Source organism: Cucumis melo, chromosome 6, assembly GCF_025177605.1.
Source record: "Cucumis melo cultivar AY chromosome 6, USDA_Cmelo_AY_1.0, whole genome shotgun sequence".
In the NCBI taxonomy this organism is placed as follows: domain Eukaryota; kingdom Viridiplantae; phylum Streptophyta; class Magnoliopsida; order Cucurbitales; family Cucurbitaceae; genus Cucumis; species Cucumis melo.
Genome location: NC_066862.1, coordinates 6,218,349 through 6,242,758, shown reverse-complemented (window position 1 = coordinate 6,242,758; position 24,410 = coordinate 6,218,349). Strand labels below are relative to the sequence as shown.

General features: G+C 30.1%; 1 protein-coding gene across 2 annotated transcripts; it reads left to right on the top strand.

Annotated features, from left to right (window-relative positions):
* Positions 1–9,828: 9,828 nt before the first annotated feature.
* Positions 9,829–23,862, top strand: LOC103483959 (DNA topoisomerase 3-beta). Of its 2 annotated transcripts, XM_008440837.3 has the most exons (15): positions 9,829–9,967; positions 10,075–10,131; positions 11,644–11,747; positions 13,151–13,244; positions 14,117–14,216; positions 16,159–16,402; positions 17,494–17,656; positions 17,738–17,857; positions 18,165–18,244; positions 18,753–19,031; positions 20,382–20,550; positions 21,511–21,639; positions 21,729–21,941; positions 22,237–22,416; positions 22,902–23,862. In XM_008440837.3, the coding sequence occupies exons 1-15, from the start codon at positions 9,944–9,946 to the stop codon at positions 23,553–23,555; spliced, it is 2,610 nt and encodes an 869-aa protein (XP_008439059.1). In that variant the 5' UTR covers positions 9,829–9,943; the 3' UTR covers positions 23,556–23,862. The 2 variants fall into 2 exon arrangements, with proteins under 2 accessions (XP_008439059.1, XP_050942617.1); XM_051086660.1 differs by lacking the exons at positions 11,644–11,747; positions 13,151–13,244.
* The last annotated feature ends 548 nt before the right edge of the window (positions 23,863–24,410 follow it).

Sequence of the window (24,410 nt, the reverse complement as noted above, 5' to 3'; positions counted from 1 at the left end):
AATGTGGGGGAGTGGAGGGGAAGCAACATAGATAAAGGGGAAGGAAATGTCTGTTTGACTTTTTTTTGTTTTAAAATAAAAAGAAAATAAATCCTTTTTTTTTTCCTTCTCTCTTTGAAAGTACTTCAAACAAAAATAAAGAGAGATATTAAAATAATGTTAATCAATATAATAAATTCATAATTTAATGTTACTTAGTTGTGTTCCTATATGAAATTTTATTTGAAATTGACATTAGAATATGCATGCAAATAACCAAACATAACAACCCATATAATAAATAATATGATTATAAATCATTTCTAGTCCAATTTGACAATTTGATCTATATTTAGTGTATATAACTTTAATAGTATATTTGGATTACATTTTCAAACGTTTAATTTTAAAAACAATTTATTTTGAAAAAGATTAAAGTGTTTGGAAGGTACTTATAAAAAAATTAAGTGTATTTTAAATCCTTTCACAAAAATGAGTTTTTAAAAAAATATTTTTAATTCAATCTAAGGGATCATAGTCTCCTAACGTTGATATTAGAAATAAGATTCAATTAATTTTTTTTCTGGATAATTAAACTCGATAAATCAATTAGATACTTAATATTTTTATAAAATATAGAGCTTACTATCGTCCAATAATAAAAATTGACATCCAAATTTATTGAGTTTGTTTAGAGGCTAAATTATTCTAAAACCTACTAAAGTTCTAAATTGTTACGAAATTGAAAATACAAAGACCAATGTGTTGTTTTACAAAAGTTTTTCAAATAGAAAATGTTTCCTTAACTTACTCTATATCAATACAAGTACTAAGGCATCGATCTATTTTTTTTTTTCAAAAATTGAGATTCAAATAATATCCCTCGTACTTTTTATTTGTTCATAGTTGAGTAGATAATAATCAATTATTATTGAACAAATTAATAATTTGATCAATTACTTTCGCAATTATTGAATTACAAAAATATCTACTCTAACCTTTGTTTTAACTAGAAAAAGGTGACATATATTAAATTGGATCATTGTTGTATTATTTTTTTTTTTTTTTTTGAAAAGGTACATTGTTGTATTATTGGTATTGGGTTCATGACATGTTTATAATTTGAAGTAATTTCCATTAATTCCTCAAGATTTTAGCCGATAATATTGTTGAGATATTGTGTAGTAAATACCAACCTACACTTTGTATTATACACCAAACCGTATATACCTAAAAAAAATTAGAACATATCTTGATTTATGGAAAATACTTTGGTGCATCATTTGTTGTACCAATTAAAATTTAATACACATACAAATTATTTGTTTGTATTTATATTGAAAGAAAAAAGTATGCACTTGTGTGTGTGTGTTGTGTGTATATATATATACCTTCCAAAATACACAATATAGTGTATGTATATATTTCTTCCAACATTGGGCTTTGTCCAAACAATCTTTGAGCCCAAATAATGCCCAATTGGTCAGTTGTATAACTTTTGGAATTTTGTATTTTATGAGTAAATATTTAATTTCGAATATATACGTATACGTGCACATACGCACATACATATACGTAGGCCGAATGTTTGACATCTAATGATTCCAACATTTTTCTACCTCTCGTCACCTTGCAAAATCATCCTTGTAATTTCACGCTAGTCAAAATACACTCAATTTTCAAATTCTCTTATAACTAAGTTATTTAAAATAAGGTACACGTTTTTATCAATTATTATAAGTCTTTTCTTTAACTATATTTTCATATCATCATGATTTCTTTTATTCGAATGTGTGGTAGCCCTCGTTTATTCATATATCTTCCTTCTACTTGAATGCTACCCTTGTTACTTAATTTTTAAAATTTATGTTTTAATATTAATAACAGTACACCTGTTTGAAATAATTTTAGTCATTATTAATCTCCAATAAATTATTAGAGAGAAAAAACAATTTTTGGGTCATGTTTTTATTTTAAGAAACGTTGAAGATGTTGTTGATGAATAAAAATAAATAAAACTTGTAAAATTTAGGTCAAAATATATACTCCAACTTGGTTTTTATATTTAATTTGTCTAAAAATGATTTGGGTTTTATATTATCCACTCATTCATAATTGTTAGTAAATTAAATATTTTGATGTGATCTATTGTATTTGCATGGTTTAATTCAAATGTTCATAATAGGACTTTAGGGTAACTTACCTTTGTTTCTAATCAAATTTTTACTAATTCTAATGTTTAATTAGTCCCTAATTCTTCAAATACTTTATTTAAAATGCTTAAACATATCCTACTATTTTTCTATAATTTTTTGAACTTTTTTTTTTATTACGTACATACTTTTTAAATTTCAATGGTTATTTTTATATTATAAGTTATATATAATAGGGTCAATTGTTTGGTTTTCAAAAGGGTTCGATTTTGTTCCGTTAAATGATTAATGAAAGATTATACCTAACTAATGGGATCTTTTAATGCAAAGTATAGGGACTAGCTATTATTTAAGGTTTTGATTTTTTTAAAAATATTGGATTTGATTTCAAAATATTTTTTTTTAGAACAATACCAAACAATATTCAAATTTATTTATTTTGATTTCAAATCTACTAGAATCCCTGTGGAAGCAATTTGGAAGAGATGAAAATGGGGCCACTGCTAGGTGGGTAGATGGTGGTTTGGTGTTTTATAATTTAGTTTTTTTTCCTTTTTTTTTTTTTAAGTTTTAAAACCAATATTTTCTAATTGTTGAAGATTTTTTTATTGCATATTTTAAACTTTTAGTTCTCTTGAAAAAAAGTGGGAAATTTTGCTTTTAATTTTAAAATTATTTGGGTTAGCATAGGATGAATTAAGTGAGAAATAAAATAAAACATGTGAAAACAATAGAGTATTATTATTTGTATTTCAAATATTATTAAAAATAATTGTGTTAAAGAAAATAGGTTTTATTAGTTTTCCATAGCCAACTAATAACTAACAACATTGTACCATATTAAATAAATAAATAAATAAATAAATAAATAAATAAATAAATAAATATATATATATATATATATATACACACACACGCTTTTAATATAACTATACAAGTAGTGGAGATCGTTAAAAATAACAAAATCGATAAGAAAAAATATCACACTCTGTAGAACAATAAGTGTTATGATTTTTATTTTTATTTTTAGTGGTTTTTTCCTATAGAACATAAATATATTTGTTCATTTTTCTTTTTTTGAAAAATCGTCTAAAATTAACTTATTTTATAGTACGTTGAACTTTAAAAAGTATTTAATAGATCTTTAGAGTATTCTCGAAATCTGTTTATAAATTCTATATGTTCTATTTTAATAGGTGGTCTAGTATATATAACTATTGTAATTCACATTAGACACTTCATTAGTTAGTATAAAATTAAAAGTTTGAATAGTGTTTATAGATGTTTTTCAATCTTAATAAGTTTATATTTGATAAACATATATAATAGACACAAATTTAAAAAGTACATAGATTGAACTCGTAAATTTAGTCTTTCCTATGTTCTCACATCATTTAACATTTAACTCAACTGCTTGGTGTGGTGTTGAAAATTGTGTCAATATATGAAAAATGAAACTTAGAGATCAAAAATACCATTTTGATCCTCATTATTTGAAACTTGTTCAATTCTAGCACCTATTATGTCGGTTATCCAATTTTAGTTATCATACTTTTAATAAAATTTAAATTTTGACCATCGAATATTTTTTTACTAAAATTTATTAAATAAAAAAATTAATGTAATAAAAATTAAAAAAATGTCAAAAATATAATATGAACATTTACGCTTCATGTAATAGATTTTGTCTTTTAGTGATTTTGTTTTATATAATATTTTTTTTATTTATGAAAAAACCCGAACATAAAATATATGTATATTTTCAATTTTTACAATAAAAATGTTATGGATAACCTTTTTCTTTTTTGAAAAAAAATCAAAACTTTGAGAGAATTTAAGATGTATAAAAAGTGCATGGACTAACCCTAAATAAACTTTAAAATATAGGACCAACATGTTATTTCATCAAGATTTAAACAAAATATATGTTATTCAACTTAAATAATAGGGTAATTATAATAGGTTGCAATTTTTAGAATAATTATTAATTATGTAGCAATAATTTAAAAAAATTGCAAATATAACAAAGTTTATTAGTGATAGACTTCTATCGTTGATAGACTCTTATGACTTATCAGTTATAGACTAACATTTGCTACATGGTCTATCATTGATAGACTCTTATGACTTATCAGTGATAGACCAACATTTGCTACATGGTCTATTATTGATAGACTCCTATTATTGATAAATTTTGACAAATTTTGCTATATTTGCAATTTTTTTAAAATGTTGTTATATACTTAATTATTTTGAATATAATTGCTACATTTACAACTATTTCTAGATCACATTAGAGGTTGAAGGAATATTTAATGTAAAGATAAAATTTAAAAATAAAATCTCAAAATAAAACCAAATAACATGACTATTTCTTATCAAAATAAAATTTCACATTCAAATTATTTCTTAAAAAGGTATTGTTTATAATGTCAAACCGAAACTTTATAGTAAAATCAAAATCAAATGTAATAATTTTTGTTCCAATTTTTTTTTTGTCATAAAATATAAATATTTTTTTATTTTTATTACTCTTAGAAAAAACCTCGATCTTCAACTCAATTTTAATCATTCAAAATTAATATAATATTAGATAAACAAAAATTAAAAACCTAACTTTGCACGATGAAAATTGATTTTTAAAAGTTAACAAGTATATGACACGAGTAATGGTAATCACCTCAAAATTACTACAAATTTAAAAAAACGTCATGAATTTCGTCATCAAATGATTAAGAATATTAAATTTTCTTAACATACAAATATATATATATATATAGGAGTAAAGAATGAAGCGAAAAATTTGAATGTATTGGAAATGAATTTCCATGTGCATGGCACGCGCCTTGAAGGATATTGCATTTGGTGTCAAAATCCGACCAACTCCACCTCCACCCTCTTCGTTTTATTTTAATTTTTTGTTGTCTAAAGTTTTATTTATTTTTCATTATTTAACTAATCTCGAGATCCAAAACAGTGGTATGTCGGCAACCCATAATTATATTAATCATTTTATTTCATCAATTAAAATAACAATAAAGATAAGGTCTTTCCTATTTTTAAACAACTGTTTTCTTTTTTTCTTTTTGTATTTTATAAACATTTTAAAATCACTCTACTAATAGTCTATGCTCTCTCTCTCTCTCCCTCTTTTCTTTTTAAGTCGGTATAAATTTTTAAAATAACACATTTTGTGTGTTTTAAATAAAAAAAAACTATTAATTTTAAAGGATTTTTTAAAAATAAAAAGAATACAAATTATTTACATTTTAGTTTATTTTAAAAAAATTTATTTAGACAACAAAAACTTATTACATCTGGTTTTGTTATAAAGTATAAATAGGTTGTCCTATTTTTCAAAAATCTCATAATTTTTATCACAATAAAAAAGGTTACCTCTTTTAGAGATTTGGTAATGCTGATTTTTTTATATTTGAGTGTATAAAATAAAAATAAAAATATAGTCCAAAGACAATTGTACCTTTTTTTTTCTCAGAAGTAAATAACAAGTTTTTGATTTAAAATGGATAAAAGCTCCATTTTTTGAATGGTGGAGTTTTAAAGATTGTATTCACAATAATTGCAATAAAAAAAAAATTGTTTTCTTTTCAAAACTTTATCAGGGCCTTTAATTAAGTTAATAGGTTTATATGATCTCCTATCATAACTATTATTATTATTATTATTTTTTCAAAATTAGTATTAATAAAAAAATTTATTTTCTTTACGGAGAATTTTGAAACCCGATATGATGAACTAAAATATTTATAAAAGATAGTAAAAATATATTCTATGCTGACAACCATTGAATATTTACCTTGACTATCTATTTATATCGATAGAATATAGATTTTTTCTATAATTTATAATTGTGTTCAATAATTTTTCTTTTTATAATAATTCCTCATTTTTCGATGTATAATTATATTCGTTTAAATATGTCTTCTAAACTTCTAAATAAGTATAATTTGTTTATTTATTTATGGATTAAAAATCACACTCTTGGTTCTTAGACTCTTATAAAAATAATAATTTACTTTATAGACTTTGGCTTCTAACAATTTAGCTTCTGGATTTTTGTTATGTAAGCAATCGCTTATTCCCTAACACGTCGAATAAATTTTGGGAAAAAAATCACTATCAAACGTTGCTTGAACCATTCAAATTTATTAGTTTAACCACTATGTTTTCAAATGCAACGAGAATTAACTTAAGGTGTATTGTCAACTAGATTATGTTTACCTATAGGCATATATTTTTGCATTAATTAATATATATTTCATAAAATTGTATTTAGTAGGTCTTTAGACTTATAATCATATTTTTATTTTAAATAGAATATAAATATTCGATATTCAGGGATAGAAGTGATGTCAATATCATTTAATCAAACTCGTTTTAACTAAATATTAGTTTAATGAACTTGAAAGTATTTTGATTACAAATTTAGTTTTTATGATTAGAAAAAAATTTATAATTTTATATGTATGATCCTAGTGTTTTAATAGATTCTTCGTAAATAGTTCCAGTATTGAAACTAAATTATATAACTTTTTAAAAGATAATACATGACTTAAATTTATAATTTAACCATATTAAAGTTAGTCTTTCTAAGTTTACTAGAAAATTAAAAAGATTCTAAAATATACTTTTAGTCACTAATTACACGAAAGTAACAACTTAAACTATGTCCTTTGATTTTTTATTTTGAGTGTAAATACTTTAAATTTGTTATAACATAATTTAGTTTATAAACTTTATTATGCAATAATTTAGTTTTTGTCATTTCAATTTTGTAATAACTTAGTGTGCAAAAATTTATCAAAATTAGATTTCTAATTTTACAGTGTATTCTGTATATTCAATTTTTTTTGTTTTTTTGTTTCTAAGTTGTTTGCCAATTTATTTATGTAAAAAAATTGTAATTAAATATTAATGTTAATTTATATGATAAAAAGCTAAACAAAAGTTTATGAAGTAAATTGTTAATTGTATTCTTTTTTTACAGGCAAAAGAAACCACAAAAACTCACTTACCCTCTTAATTTTCCATCACAGACTAGAAAAATCAAACACGAAAAACATTTTTTCGAAATAAATAACAAATCTACGAAGACGGAAGTTATAAATCTCTCGAACAAAGAGAAAATTAGAGCTCTTACAAAAATCAAAATTCTCATATTTAAAATATTACTCTTATCGTTAACTCAATCAATATATCTCGTTTTTTATATCACATGACCAAAGAATAAAACAAAACTACCAATCACTATTATTAATTTAATTAAATTTGAGAGAATAAACGTAATTTTAACCTAGAGAAAACAATGATAATTATAGAGAGAAAGAAAAATAAACTTTCCCCCATCTTAACGTGAGGTTCAATCATTGATAAAACGCCCACTGATTACCGTTTTGACCTGGGCAAAGCCGACGAGCTTCTCTTATTACGTGGCGACTTTCTATTGGCCAGTTAGGCACGATTAACGAGGCGGATTAAAAATAAGTTAATAATTATTTGGGTTATTTGTCAGAGATCATTTTTATTAATTATTATACTCTGACAAAATATTTGTTTATTTGTTGGAAATTATTTGGAGAGTTATATTTATAATTAAAACTAATAATAAATAATTAGGTTGAAAAGTTGGAAAAAAGGGGAATCGTTGAGTAGCAGAGTGGCAGGCGGATTATAATCATTAGTTCATTCATTTGTTTTTATTTTATTTTATTTTGTTTTGTTTTGTTTTTATAGAGATGAAAATTAAAATTAAAATTAAAATAAATGAATGGTAAGATATTTGTTTGACAGTGTACCTATAAGTTAGAACATGTTTGCCAAAATCACCGTCTTCTTACTTTATTTTTCTTTTGTTTCAACAACTCTCCATGTTACAGGGTGGATTCTTTTAAACAATTTATTATTCTTTGTGTTGGATTGAAATTTGTTTATTTCAAATTTTAAAAAAACTAATGTATATGTTACGTACGAGTGGAAACATTTGAATAGGATAGTTATAATGTAGTTGTTCTCTTTCTGATTTGTAATTGTATAGATGAGTTATTGATCATGCGATCAAGAATTGTTGATTGGGTTAAATGATAGATTGATTATGAATTTTTGAGTTTGTGTAAAATGTATTTGATGGAAATTTATATTTTTCGTTTTTTTTTATATGTATAATGCATTATTAGATTTTTAATGTCGTGTCTAATTGATATACTTGGATTGGTTGAGATTTTTTTAAGATTTGTAAAATTGTTAGACAGAAAATTGAAATTTTTAAGCCTTGTCCAAATTTCAAATTTATATCAAATTGTTAAGCATTTGTCCATAAATATATTTGACATATGTGTTTATCTTTTGTTGGAAGAAGATACTTTGTTGGCTATTCTTCGAGCTTTCTTCTAGACTTTGTGAGTCGAGTGCAATAAGCGTATCTTCTCAAACTCTTTTATCTTCTTTTTCATTTGATTTGGTTTTGTCTACGGTTTTTTTTTTTTTTTTTTTATTGGGGTACAATTGGGTGCCATTTTAAGAATGTAATCTCTCTTTATTTAGTTTTCGGTTGGAAATCTTTTGTGTGGTCACTTTGGGTGGTTGAGGTCTTCCCATATTTCCCTTATTCAATTATTTCTATTTCCAACAAACTTATTTAAAATATGTTTTTAGTTTCATAGATCATATAGATGAAATTATCAATATAGGTTGATACGACACAATAATTTTAATATAGAAAACATCAATTATATTTTGTAGTGAAAATTACATATTTTTTCTAATAAAAAGATTCAATATTAGTTTGGCATTTTAAAAAAGAAAACGCTAGACATTTTTAGATTAAGACCAACTCATTTATTTGATTTCACGCGACATGACTCGTCCTAATGTAACACAAAGGATAAAATTTTATATGCAATCAAACATATTTTTGTGTCATATTTATATAGTCTAGCTTTATAAAATATCTGACAGAAAATATTAATTACGAGAATCTAGGGTATAAGCTACGGAAACATATGGTTAGATAATTTTTACTCTACAACAAATTTAGGTGGAAGGTATGGACATCTGACTTTTAGAGACGAAGGCTATGCCAATATCACTAAACCAATCTCGTTTTGATGTACACTAGGTAATCTTAAATCAAACTTTGACCATGTGCATTATAACATTCGAACATACTTCAAAGGTGTTAGTTGACCTCTTATAAGATAGAAGACATGAGTTCACTTTTTAACCTTATAAATTACTAGATAGACAAATGGATTCAAATAGAACACTAATTACAAATCTCAATTATCAATGGTTTGATTTCGATCCAATTGAGTCAAGTTAAATTCAAAATTTAAAAAAGAACTTTTAACGTATAGAAAAAATTGACAAACTATTTAAACTTCATATCACAAAATCACAAAACATAAAATTCACTCCACTTGACTTGATTTTTTTTCATAGGAAGGGTAAATATTTTTTCAAACTTTCTATTTTTTCGACCATTCTCCTTTTAAAAACATATATTAACCTAAAAATAAAATAATACATCAATTATTATCTAAAATGTCAAATGGGAAAAACTTCAACTACACACAAAATCCAAACTCCGTAAGGGCCCAAACTGCTCTTCCGAAGCCCATTTAGCTCAGTTACCTATAAAATGGCCCAAACCATACTTTTCTGTAGCCTCTCTTCTTCTCCATTGTTGCTCTGTTCATTTCCAGTTGAAGTAGAAGCTTTTGCTCAACGATTGTGAAGTTTCACTTAGAAAGTCGCTGAATTCAGCCGTTCAGGCTCCGGCGACATCCCTAATCATGGTTGCTTCAACGGTTCTTATGGTGTGTATAAGCCTGTTACTTTTTTTTTCTTTTGAGCTTCATCTAATTAATTTGTCCACTTTTTCTCCGTCTCGGTTTTTCTTAATCGATTCTCATTACTTTTTCAGGTTGCAGAGAAGCCTAGCATTGCGCTTTCAATTGCTTCTGCACTCTCCCATGGCCAAGTAAGTTGTAGAAACACTTCATGAAACTCGTAGTATCGTAAGATTATAGGTAGATGATCACTATGGGATTTTAAAGCCCATTTCCAAGTTTTTTTTTTTTTTTTTTGCCCTTTCACTTGCCCGAATGACTTAGATAGTAGGTTGGTTATACAGGGTTTAGATGATTAACAGTGGTTCTCAGTTTCATGGGAGAGCTTGAAAAACCTACCCTTCAAATGCATATTAGCATGCTCGTATCGTTTTGCTTATTCTAAGATATGTAATTTGAACATTTAGCTTGTAAGTAGAAAGTCTTGCATGATGGTCTCCTGTCTGCAAGTGTATACATTTTTCCCCAAGTTTATTTAACACATCCTTTTGGGCTATATCGTGTTTGTTATTTCCTTTTTTAATTTATCCTTAGAATTTTTTACTGGTTTAAAAGAGTTTTATTTTTTCCATCGAGGAATAGTTTTGTCTGGTGCTTGTAAAGAAGGCATAAACACGAGAAAGGTTTTATAAAAAGGCCTCAAGTTGAGAGACATCAAGCATTTCACAAATTAAGTTACAAGGGGAAATTCAAATGAGATTGCTTTCTAGAGATTTTTGAACGTATCTTGTGAACCCCCACCACTAGCCTTTTAAATCCGAGCCATTCTTAAATAACCTTACACTAGAGAGAACCAACTTCCAGGAAAAGACCACAATTATTTGTCTAACAAGTCCTTTTTAGACATCTCAAAGTATCAACACTTAAGCCTCCAGGTCCATTGGTCTATAAATGACTTCAAACTAGCAAAGTTAGAACCTCCAAAACTTCATCAACCACAGGAACTTGTGGTTTGATATAATTTTAAAAATTTTGGGTCTTTATGTCGAGGTCAGCTTCTTCTTCTTTGTCTACTTCTTTTTGGTTATTTTGGTCTGTAGAGAAAACATGTACTTTTTGGTTCTTTGGGCTGTTTTTCATGTAACCAAGTAGGAATGTTATTCTTCTTCGTTATATTGATGATAAGTATTGTGGGAATGTTTGTTTGCAAGACTTTTTTGGATCCTTTTCCTGCAAGAGTTTGAGGTTTCGTTGGCTTGGCAGAGGGAGGTTCATCTGGTGATCGGGGAATTCCTTCTTCGTCTGCCTTTAAGAGAGAAAGGGTGTTTCCTTTGGTGTGTTGGGGTGTGTGCAGTGATTTGGAATCTGTGGGGTGAGAGAAACAATAGAGTGTTTAGGGGTGTGGAAAGGGAACCTTGTGAGGTTTGGTCCTTGGTGAGGTTTCATGTTTTCTTTGGGCTTTGCTTTAGAAGGTTTTTGGTAATTACTCTATAGGCTGTATTTTACCTAGTTGAAAACCGTTTCTTTAGTGGGGTTTTTTTCTGGGACTTGGTTTTTTCAGGTGCCCTTGTATTCTTTCATTTTTCTCAATCAAAGTTATTGTTTTTGTGAAAAACAAATGTATAATGTGCTTTTCAAGGGACAAAAGAAGAACACTTGAGGAAGTAATACTGATTTATAAGTTCAATATACTAATGTTACAGATGTCTACAAGAAAGGGTAGCACAGAGGTACATGAATTTGATGGGAGATTTCTTGGGCATCATGCTTATTATAAAGTGACATCGGTTATTGGACATATTTTCAGGTGCCTTTTCATTTATTTTGATCTAGAGTGTATGTGTGTGATTGTGATTTTGTTGCTTTAAAAGTTATATGTATGCAAAGAACATGAAGGCTGAAAAAGCTTTTACTAATTTTGCAACAGTAAAAATGTCCATCTTTTAAAGGATTCGCATGCAATTGATGGAGGTTAACGACTAAGATCTAATAGTTGCAGTTGCAAGTTCTGTCCTTAGTTTAACCTGTGGTGAACACATATTTCTTTGCATTCTATCTTTACTGACCTTTTCAACTCAGATATGTTTTTTTCTTTTTTTGATAAGAACTAAGATATGTATATTTGTGTATAACATAATTGTTTCATTTGAATTTAACTTTTTTACTTTTTAGACTGTCTTTTACGATTGTGGTTTCTTTTCCTCGTATCACTTCGACGCATGCTTTAATATGATCCTTGCTCTTGGAATCTTCGATTTATTTATTCATTTATTTTCTTTTGAAAAGAGAAGCGAAACAAATTTCATTGATAAATGTAACAAAGGTGGTGTACCGAGAATCCAATTCTAAGGTAGCTAAGAGTGAGTTAAGTGTGAGTTAGTTAAAATTGGTAGTTAGTTTGTTATCCTACAAGCTTGTAACCATTTCACCTATAAATAATAGCATCTCCCCTCACTTAGAGGACGAGATTCATTTTCATTCAAATTAAATTTTTGGTATTACACAAAAGGAGTAAAACTCCAAAAGCCTAGAAGGTGCATTGCAAAAGTGCCTTCCAATTTAGATGTTACGTAATTTTTTATTAAGATATGGTTGGAATCTATACGCAGTAAATGGTTGTCTGTTCTTGAGCCCAAGCTGGACATGGTGTTTTTTTGTTAATAACAGTGAGATTTTACGAAAACAGTTGATAGCACAAGAATTCTTTGTTTACATAATTAACAATAACAAGCAAGAAATAAAGGCCAAAAGAAAGCAGTTGTAATATACATAGTGCCCTTCAGCCCAAGGCTGGGCATGATTTATCAGGCATTTGTTACCTTGAATTTTTTTCTCCCTTTTCATGTCTCTCTCTATGTATCTGTGACTCTGTCTATATAATTTTATATAACACATCCCCTATTTCTCTTTAATTAATGATAAAGGCTTTAGTATTATTTTTCATCAAATTATCCAATTGCAGAAGGAAAATTATCCAACTGTAGTTCCAAGGTTGTTGTATTTATATGGCTGTAGTATAAATTGGAAAACAGTGGTTTTGTGCCCATTAATTCTCAAGAATGCTCTTTGCTGAAATGATCAGTTTTTCTGATACTGTCTGACAAAGCTTGCTTGCGTGGTTATTTTTGGTTGCTTTATGATGATGGACTAGTCCTTTACCCTCTGGGAATTTTTATAGTGCATTTCTCCGTTGTCTTTTCGTGGGTTTAGTATAGATTTCCAAGCTGGATTTCAAGATTGGAAGACCACCAATCCTTTGGATCTTTTTCAAGCTTCAGTAATTAAGACAGAATCAAACCCAAAGGTATGAGTGGTTCTCACATTATTTTTTAACGTATTTTGTGCATTTGGCCCCTTTGGTTTGGTTCAATCAAATCAACTACGAAAAATGTAAGTAGTTGCGCTTTGGAAAATGAAAGATCTGATTTTAAGGATGATACCCGTATCAGTATTAGCAGTTTAGGCGAGGAATTTGGTTTCATGAATCAAGTTTTGGTAGCAGAAGGTTCTTTTTTCCCCTGTAGAATTGTATGAAGGAGATATTAAGCTCTTTCTGCAGTTGGTAACAATTCTCTTTACTAGAAGAATTTTCTAATGGATTTTCCCACCAGAGTATCTAAAAAATGATGATCTAATGAGTTGTTTTGAAGAGGAATAGTTTCAAATTAATCCTTAGCCTTAAGTTGGTATTCCTAGTTTGCATTCGTTGTCAAAAGATTGGAGTGTTTGTGTTTGAGCCATCATTTTGGTATGTTTTTTGGAACAAGTTTCCAACTTTTGTTATTAATTGGTGTTTTGCGGATGTGGAAGTTTTAGTCTGGTTTTGGCTCTTTAAACTAATCTCTGTAAGTTCCTTCATCAAACAGCCAATTAACTTTACCAGACTTTCTGATTGATATATTTTGTAAAAGGTCAATTTTCATTTCACTTCATTTTATTTTATTTTTGTGTAGTTCATTGGACAAGGGAGCATTAACACTCTCTCGGTACTAATGGAATTTGTATTCTCCATATATTATTGGTGGTCTGTCTTGTATAAACAGCCACTCAAGGATCAAAACTATGCTTGGAGACACTGTGTTTCTTGGTTTTAGAGGATTGATTTCCAGGGTATACTTTGCTTGTGTTCCAACTTTTATTGTTATGAAAATATCAACTATTTTTTCTTGGTTTTAGGCGCACATACGTCAACATTTAAGTCGAGAAGCGCGTGGTTGTGATTGTTTGGTTTTATGGTTGGATTGTGATCGTGAAGGAGAAAATATTTGTTTTGAAGGTACTTCCCCCACTGAAATCACGAGTCCATTTTTTTGGTCTTGTTGGTAAAGATGATCTTATGTATAAATTCCTGAAGTTTTTTTCCCTGTCGAAGATGATCTTATCTATAAATTTCATTTATCTTTGTCTTGGTTTTGCCTTCATCTCTTCTGGTTATAAATTTTGGCCTTTGTGAAATTGTTTATGAACAAAAGGCCGAGGCATACGGATTGGGCAAACTAGAGTAAAGAAGATTTTTGGCTTCTCGTTGGTTTGGTCATGTGGGTTTGGGTTGGGAAAAAATATACTCCACGTTTGGAGAGTATTGATGACAATGGCCAGGTAAAATGGGTTGGACCGAGAAAAAGACCCATGGTTGTCTTCTTCTTCCCCATCTGTAATGCTGCTTAGGATTCTGAGGAATTTCAAATTTACTACGCCTACATTTTGTTCTAGTGCATTTTCTTCTTAGCACGAATTGACCTTCACAGTGTTGCTTCTTGGATGGTTTTTAGCTATTATTCTGTCTTCTGCATTTTGTTAGGTACCTCCTAACAAGATCAAGAAATACAAAGAACACTAAAGATAGATTTATATATTGTAATATCAATGAGAAAGCTACAATATACCATAGCCTTTTGAGAGGGTTAGTCTCTTCCAAATTCCCCAAAGGAAACTCCACAAAGTTATTAATATTTTCCTCCTATTTTTAACTAAAGCCCTAACAAACTTACTAGCTATTTACTAATATGCTGCTTCTAATAACCATACTAATATTCTACCAATAATCCTACTATACCTCTAACTAGGGCTCTCACACATTCTTGGATGGAACTTACTCAATTTTTACCTTTGATTTTTCTTCTTACCCATTGCCTTCCACCCAATTGATTGCAGTGAAGTTTTTCCACGTTGAATTCCTCAAAAGATTCACATCCCCAAGTATCTCAATGATTTCTTGATCTTCTTTTAATTCAATAACCTCTTTGTTTTGTGTGAATTTTTGTATTTCTTGAATTCTATTCATATGGTACTCCTTTTGACAAACTAATTTTTTTAATGCACAATTGAGGTCTTTTAACTCCTCATTATTTCCCTCCGTTGAACTGTCGATCAACTACAAACATTGGTCCGTTGTTCTAAGCACAACTCAATTGACATAAACTTGTACTATCAATTTTGAAGTCAGAGATTTGATCTCCTCATCCCCATCCCATATATTGTAAAAACAACAATTATTTGTATTTAGATTTTTGTTTTCCTTCCTAGGTTTTTCTTAGTTTGTTTCCAATTTTCTATAAATAAGCAATAAAGAAGCTTGTTTCCTTTTCAAAAAAAAAAAAAAAAAAAAAAAAAAAAAAAAATATATATATATATATATATATATATATAAGGAATTCCCCTCATGTGTTCAATAATTTTTTTAATTGATAACAAAAATTTTGAATTGATTCTTGGAGAATTTTCTCATTTAATCCCTTAAGCTACATCAGTCTCTTTCTTGAAAAAGATTGAAGATCATCATGTAAATTAAAGTAAAACTTATTTAGTAAATATATGGTATAAACCACATCATACTCATCTTGTAAAATCACTTTGGAGTCTTGAGACTTTGTTTTGGAAGATTTTCCATCCCTTCCAACGAACCATGTCTCCATACCCGTCCACCTAGCTTGTTGACTATGGTTGGGTTTTCTTGTCTTTGGTTTTGTCTAGGCGTTTCTTGGATTTTCTTTGGTTTTCTCAGGCTCTCTTTAGTTTCTTTTGTGACCACTGTTTTTTTTTGCTTATTAGATTTCTATTTTTGGTTTCCTTTTGTTTGTTTGTTTGTTTCTTTGTCCCATGGAGTTTGTATCCTTGAACATCAGGTTTTTTTCCCTACGAAAAGTATTGTTTCTTGATAAAAGAAATACATTATAAGTTTCTTATCAGGAAAATATTGACATTGGTTCTGCTTGCAGTTATTGAGTGCACTGGATTTGGTGGCAATGGAACGAGGAAAAAAGTGTATCGTGCAAGGTTTTCTTCTGTTACTGAGAAAGATATTCTGAAGGCTTTGGATAACCTTGTTGAACCTAATAGAAATGAGGCACTTGCTGTTGATGCTCGACAAGAGATAGATTTGAAAGTTGGAGTAGCCTTTACGCGATTTCAGACTACCTTTTTTCAGGGAAAATATGGAAACCTCGATTCCAGACTCATTTCGTCAGTTCTCTTCTAGTTCTTGCTCACCTTCTTGAGGCATTTCTGGACACATATATACATCAATACATGCAATGTGTATGCATTTTCTTGATGCACTGAGGGAAACATATTTCTGCTATTAAATTCTCACCTCTTCCGTATATTGCTATAACGTTTTTTGGAATTTAGCAAAGGAAAAATTAGAGAATTGCCACTTCTAGCTTCTAATGTTTGAATCTATTAATTGTAAATTTTCTTATTTGTCTTATCAACGAAGATGCTGAAATTTTGAATAAAACAATTTTTTCATAACCATTTTGGGGGGTAGATTATCATGTTGTCTTTATGGCTATCTCATAATCAAAATTGCTCTTTATAACTCTTATGGTCTTTGTTCCTTTGTGTCAGTTGAGAAGAGTTCTTTTTGTGACTTTTTTGGCTTGGGGTTTGGCTTTCCCACCCTCCTTTTGTTATTTCATATCTTCTAGAAAGGTTTTCTTTCCCATCCAAACAAGAAGAAGAATGCACGGTTTTCAGATTTAATTAATAAGTTTTTTAGGTAAATGATACACACTCATATGCAAAAGAAAATAAAGGTGGTGAATATTGATGACTGTGTTATTGAGGTATGTACGTTTTCTCATTTTAAATGTTTCCCTATTAGAACATGGTTTGTATATCCTATAAAAGAACATTTTAATTTATTTAAAGAACCTTTCTCTTGTGACGTGCTGTGCATTTTTTTTCTTTTTGAATTCATTTTCTCATTATTCTGATTAATATTACAGTTTTGGGTGTCTGGTTGTAATAGTTGGCTTCCCTTTCTTGTTTAAACTATTTACTGTCTCAGTCGTTTCCTCTCATTCTTCCTTCATTTTCTTCACTTTAGTTTGCCAAGTATCTCTAGTCATTACTTTGATTCACAAATGTTGTCATCTTCACCAATGATCTGGATCTCTACCTTTTATCACTGCAATTATGCTGCGAAGGATAAAAGTAATGTGATTGTACTTGTGATACTTGACGTTTGAGGCTTGGTAGGAGTAAAATATATTGTTAAGTTGTTGTACAATCTGTACTGGCTAATCAATACGTTTATTCACTTGTTTCAGCTATGGACCATGCCAAACTCCCACGCTTGGGTTTTGTGTACAGCGTCATTTGCAAATAACCACCTTTAAACCAGAAAAATTTTGGTCTGTATGCCCTTATATTATGCAAAACGGCTATGAGCTTAATTTGGACTGGGAACGTGGCAAGTTATTCGACTGTGATGTGAGATTTTGTTTTGGCTTTGATAAACACTCTTAATCTATTCTTTGCTATGCTTACTGTTGATACCTTCCCATGTTTCAGGTTACTGCAATGTTTCAAAAGCGAGTAATAGAAGATGGAATTGCAGAAGTAACAGAAATATCAGAGAAGCAAGAAAACAAAGTTCGGCCTTCTGGACTAAATACAGTTAACCTTCTGAAGGTAGATAAATGACTACGAGAATTGTCCCCCCTTGTAAGAGTTTGTGGTCTTTGTTTTTAAGGAGTTTTTTAAAACTGATTTCCATCGTTTATTTTTAACATTGGTGCCCTTTTTAAGAACCCTAGTTATGGTTTTTTTCTTTTGTTTATCTTAATAAAACCTTCACTTTTCATTAATAAATAAATAAATTTTGAAAACAGAAATCGTATTCTTGTGAAATTATGGTTGTAAGTAAACTCAACAAACTTTAATAGAAAATGTTTTGTTATGATCTAATATTGCTTTAAGTCATCGTCATGAAATTCAGGTTGCTTCAAGTGCACTAGGATTTGGACCTCAAATGGCAATGCAACTAGCCGAAAGATTGTATACACAAGGATTCATCAGGTTTTCTTCTCCTGAAAATCTGTCCAGTTGAAAATCTTTATTATTTAGGGAATTATTGTAAACGGCAAAACGGTTGAAAATATTTACAAAATATAGCAAAACTCCAGACTCTATCAATGATATCAATATCACTGATAGACACTCATATATCTCTTCTCACTAACTTTGTATTTTGGATCATTACTCTCTTTTCATTATATTATTAAAAAATTTGACTCCGTGTAAGAAAAACACCCTTATACATATCTAGGTTTTGGAAGTGAATCCCAATGAAATTAGAAGAAAAGTTAACAAAATTTTAGACATAGACATTATGCCTGCTTGTTGAATTTTTGCCTATTCTCCTCTTTGTCTTGTTTGAATTATCTGAAGCATTTCTTATCTTTTCCTTCAACTCATTGAACGATACTTCCTTTATATTCGATGTTTTCTATATATAATATGAATCTCTCTCTATGTGTATTTTTATTATTATTTTTTCTTTTGTCATTTTGTCTTCTTATTGTAGCTATCCACGTACAGAAAGTACGGCTTATCCTTCTTCGTTTGACTTCAAAGGCACTCTACATACCCTAGTGAAAAATCCAGAATGGGGTGATTATGTACGGATGCTTCTGTCTGATGGATACAGTAAACCACGATCAGGAACTGACGTGGGTGATCATCCTCCCATTACTCCAATGTGTTCAGCAACAGAAGATATGTTAGGGAGAGATGCTTGGAGATTGTACCAATATGTGTGTCAACATTTCATTGGATCTCTGTCTTCTGACTGCAAGTATATTAGGTAGGGAATTTTGTTTTGTTTTGTTTGTTTTTTGTTTAGATTCATTGGACCTTAAATGTGCATCGTGGAAGACTTCGCTGGTACTAATTTATAGTTTGCGTTATATAGCCAGGAAAAGTAATTGTATTGATTATTCCTCTTTTCTTACATTACAAAAATACATAGGTCTCTTAAATAGAAGAAGACCTAGAACATGAAAGGAAAAAGTCCTGCCATAGTAATCAATCTCTAGTTCTGGCGTTAAGAAACAGTGTGACAATAAAAGGAAATAAAAGGAAAGATTCTAGAATTTTATGACAATGGTTTTGGAGCTGTTAGAACAGTTTTTACTAGGTTTTAAAGTTAAGGAAATTTGTGTGGCTGTTTGATAATATGTCTTGGTCGAATTGATAACATTTGCATTTTCTGCTTCTAATTTTTAAAACCGTACATTTTTACCCATGGAAATTCTTTTGATATCCTAATCAAATGGGAAACCTTCTAATAATTTCTAGATTACCTTTAAGAGGAAATCCAGAAAATGATGGATTTTTTAATATAATCCTTGAAAAGATACTGAAAAGGCACATTTTCAGTAACGCTCTCCGTCTTTTCCTTGAAAGACTATTTAAGCATGTCTACTGAGGATTGTTATCCACCATTCTTACTGAAAATACTCTCTGTACTGAAATTATTTCGTACCTTCATTCCTATTTTTGAACCAGATTCCTAATTTTAAACAAGAAACAGACTTTACTTTGATTAATGGAAAGAACATTCTGTCTCTTTCTCAAATGTCCCTGATATTTTAGACTTGAATTTACATGCGTTAATTTCAAAATTATCTGTAGTAATCTGAATCAGATTTTTGTTATACTTGTGGGGAAGTCATGAGAGTATCAGAAATTGAAGTCAAAGCTCAGAAGAGTGTTAAGGTTGGCATGTAATAGAGCTAGAGGGTGTTTGGTTTAACTTTTCAAAAGTTTGTTTTTGAAATTAAGTCATTTTGGAAAAAATTGAAGTTCTTGGCAACCACTCAAAACAATTTTTGATACAAAACGTATCTTGAACCGTTTTTATCAAAAAAGTTTAAGATGTTCAAACCCTTAAAATTCTTGTCACTATTAGTAAAAATAGAAATCCTAATTAAGGACTTCTAACATAACTCTGATTCCCTATAATCTAAACTAAATCTCCTTGAAATTTGAAAAAGAAGCTAAATTAGATTGCTGAAAATTCTGCAACTTTTCTTTCTTTCTTTCTTTTTCTTTTTTGTGTTTTTGTGTGTGTGTGTGTGTGTGTGTGTGTGTGTGTGTTTGTGTGTGTCTATGTCTTTTAATCAATTATTCACATTCGAAACTGCCTTTGAAGGACGAAGATACAGTTTTCAATCGCTGGAGAAATATTCAATTGTACTGGGTCACGTGTTACAGTAAAAGGATTCACCTCCATTATGCCATGGTTGGCAGTAAATGAAAAAAAACTACCTCAGTTTCTGAAGGGAGAGAAAATTGAAGTTGCAAGAGTGGATCTTTATCAGGTAGCTCTAGTAGCCTCTGAACACATTACCGAATTGCTAACTATTTGCGTGCATTTCATGTTGTTTCTATAGAAGATCTTGAAATTTTACTTTGGTGTTATTTGAATCTAATTTAAGAAATAAACAATTGCTACAAGAGTAGGACATGAGATATGCTCTTGATCTATAACAAGCGGAATACTGCATTTGGAGATGGATGGAAAACCACCAGCTAGCCACCATTCTTACGGAAATATTGAATGTTTAAGCTGAAAAATGATTCGTACTTTTCATTCCTATTTGTAAACAAGAAGCATAATTTCCATTGATTATTGTAAGGAACATTGTTGGGAGTGAAATTAACAAAACATAGGGAATAAAGAAATCTCTCAACTCATACTAATATCACTGGGAAGTAATTTGCAAGAAAAGAGGAAGAAAGTGCCGATGAAAAGGTTTAACCTTGACTATATCAAACTGTTTTTGCCAAGTTAGATGCTTATCTTAAAAAATCCTCTGATTTTGCTCAAGCCAAATTTAAAAATGATAGCCTTGACAGCATTAACCCAAACCAGTTGAGCTTTAGATTCAATAGAGGACCATATAGCAGTTGAGTGATGTTATATCTAGAGTTAACGTTAGAAACCAACTGAAAATTAAAGATTCTGAATAGGAGATGCAAACAATCCAATGAATAAGAGCAATGGAAGAACATATGATTTTGGTCCTCATCAGCCATCAATAAGTACTTTTTATTCTCGTTAACTATTAGTATTAGGCATCAGTTTTCAGTAATATGAATGATTTGTACTTCTCTGTTAAACATTAATTTCAGTTACCATTCTTTACTCTGGAAGTATGTAGAACTTAAGTATGCCTGAGGATATTGAGATGCGTGATATTTAGATGCTCCACATGCATTTTTGTCAATGGCATAGACCAATGCTACGTATTGCATTGTTTACTCTTAAAAATTCTCAGGGAAATACCACGCCTCCGGATTATTTAAGTGAAAGTGAGTTGATTTCTCTCATGGAGAAGCATGGAATAGGCACGGATGCATCAATACCCGTACACATTAACAACATAGGCGAGCGCAACTATGTTCAGGTTAGTTATGTCCTGCTGGCTGATATGATAGTCTTTGGCATGGAAAATTGCACGCTGTTTGGTTATTTAGTTACATTGTTATGTTGCAGGTTCAAGCTGGGAGGAGGTTGGTTCCAACTAACTTGGGCATCACCTTAATTAGAGGATATCAATGTATTGATCCAGATCTCTGTTTACCAGATATTCGAAGTTTCATCGAGCATCAGATCACTCTTGTTGCGAAAGGTCAAGCAGATCATTCTAGTGTTGTGGAGAGTGTATTGCAACAGTTCAAGCAAAAGTATAGCTACTTCGTTAAGAAGGTTATTTTCCCCTGTGGCTTACTTACTAGTGGACATATCGTTATCAATGAAGCATTAGAGACTTTTCGTTTTTTTCTTTTTCTTTTTTGTTAAATAAATTTATTATTAGTTAAATTCAAACTTTTTCTTATTTACTTGTAACTAGTCATGTTCTTTATTCACTTATTGGTTATTTTGGTGCAAAATCATTCCAGACATCCAATAAGGCTTTCCTCTTTTAGAATTTTAATGCATAGCATCTGGAACCAGGCTTTTTAATTTCTCGATTGGTAAAATTGCTTCTTATCTTGTTCAGATTGATCGTATGGATGCTCTATTTGAAGCACAATTTTCTCCCCTTGCCGATTCAGGACGTGCTTTGAGCAAATGTGGAAAGTGCCTACGGTATATGAAGTTTATTTCTTCCCAACCACAGCGTCTGTACTGTGGTATATGTGAGGAGGTTTATTATCTTCCTCAAAAGGGAACAATAAAGGTAAATATCCCACAAAATAGTTCCAATTCCTTCCATTGATTGCATTGACTCTTCAGCTTTCTTTGTTTCACGTTCTGTATATTGTCGGTGGGATATTTTCTTAATGTACGCTCACTTTTTGAAAGAATGTGGTAACTGCTTCCAGTCTGAGTTACCTTGTCGACTATTTAGTAATTCTTATGTATTGCTGCTTTTACGTGCAATATTTGGAATATAAGCATTTGCAGAAATTGTTGCATGCCCTCAGCTTCATTTTGTTCCATTTCTTCTTTCTGATTGCACGATTTATGAAGGATTCGCTTTCTTTTTAAGTAGTAGCCATGATTACTAATTTGTTTAAATGCTGCTTTTATGGTTGATGGCTGAAGTGCCCCTAAACAACTTGTTACACTGTGGTTGATGACTTATGAATGTTTCTAAGATTGCTTGGTTAAATATAAGAGCTCTCTGATTCTACAACGAAGTAACTCATCGTTCTTTTTCAGCTGTACAAGGAGCTTACATGCCCTCTGGACAACTTCGAGCTCTTGATTCTTTCCTTACCTGGCCCAGAAGGCAAGTCATTTCCTCTTTGCCCATATTGCTACAATAGTCCTCCATTTGAGGGTATCGACACATTATATGGTGCTTCTAAAACCAACCCAAGTTCCGGAACATCAAGCAAGGGAATGGGCATGCCATGCTTCCTGTGTCCTCACCCAACATGCCGACATTCTTTAATAACCCAAGGAGTCTGCGCTTGCCCAGAATGTAGCGGGACGCTTGTCCTAGATCCTGTAAGTGCACCCAACTGGAAACTCAACTGCAACAAATGCAATTGTCTTGTCTTCCTTCCTCAAGGTGCTCATAGGATTTCCACCACAAGTGACAAGTGTGCTGATTGTGACTCTACAATTATAGAAGTTGACTTCAACAAGAAAACGACACCATTGGAGGATGGAGCTACATTGTTTGTTGGATGCATTCTTTGCGATGAGTTTCTCCATTCACTTCTGGAGATGAAGCATGGAAATTCATTTATCAGAAACAGATTTTCGAGAGGAAGAGGAAGAGGAAGGGGAAGAGGACGGGGAAGGGGAGGAAGAGGACGTAATTCAGGGAAACCAATGGACCCAAAAATGAGTTTCCGAGACTTCTGAAGAAATGCAGACTAGCATTTAGAAATTTTAGAGGAAGTGCATGAAATTTTTTGGAAGGAAACGCGAAGAGATGAGCCACCTACACCTTTCCTTATACTTAATTTGGCCTTTAGCTTGGATGGTGTTAGCTCTTGTGTTCCTTAGGTTGGGAAGCTGCTGACCAACATCTTTGTTTTCTTCTTGTTTTTCCTTATGTAGTCAAAATTTTGAACACTAGCGTGTTTTTATTACCCTCTAATATAATGAAGAAATGTGGAATGATACCTGCCATTCAATCTTTTATGAAATATCCTGAATTTGTAGATTATATGAAGGAATTTGAGCGGATCCACATTCAGTTTTTTTTTATAACAATTCTTGAAAAATCACATCAGTAAAGATAGGATGAGTTGTCTACAGCATTGCTTAAAAGTAAAGATATGATTCCTACCATTATTAGTAATAAATTACTACTAGTACGTATACAATTCTTTTATTGGAGAGTTCGAATTTATGATATTTTAGTTGAGAGCATATTTCAACCACCAAGAGTATTGTTTGCCGATGTTCATCTTTCTCGTTTCTCATTTCTTTTTTACTTTTGATTTCAAAATTAATAAAACTGTTTCTCATTTTAGTTTATTAAAAAAGCTCCCATATTGATCTATTGGTTGAAGATTTTATAGCTCGACATTTGATGCTTGATCAATTAGATAGTTCTTTAAGTATTCCTAACGTGAAAATGGAACCACAACAATGTGCAAATGAACCAAATAAATTTTATTTAGCATGACAAATGGGTTCACGGGGTACACTGAGAAAAATCTTATAAAAACTTGTAATTATGGACTGAAATATATACTGAAATTTTAAAAA

Bases quoted from the DNA above. Each gene is read 5' to 3' on its own strand.
- LOC103483959 (XM_008440837.3), top strand. From the start codon at position 9,944: ATGGTTGCTTCAACGGTTCTTATG. The intron at 14,217-16,158 runs GTACTTCCCCCA...TTCTGCTTGCAG, and splicing joins AGAAAATATTTGTTTTGAAG to TTATTGAGTGCACTGGATTT. The intron at 18,245-18,752 runs GTTTTCTTCTCC...TTCTTATTGTAG, and splicing joins TATACACAAGGATTCATCAG to CTATCCACGTACAGAAAGTA.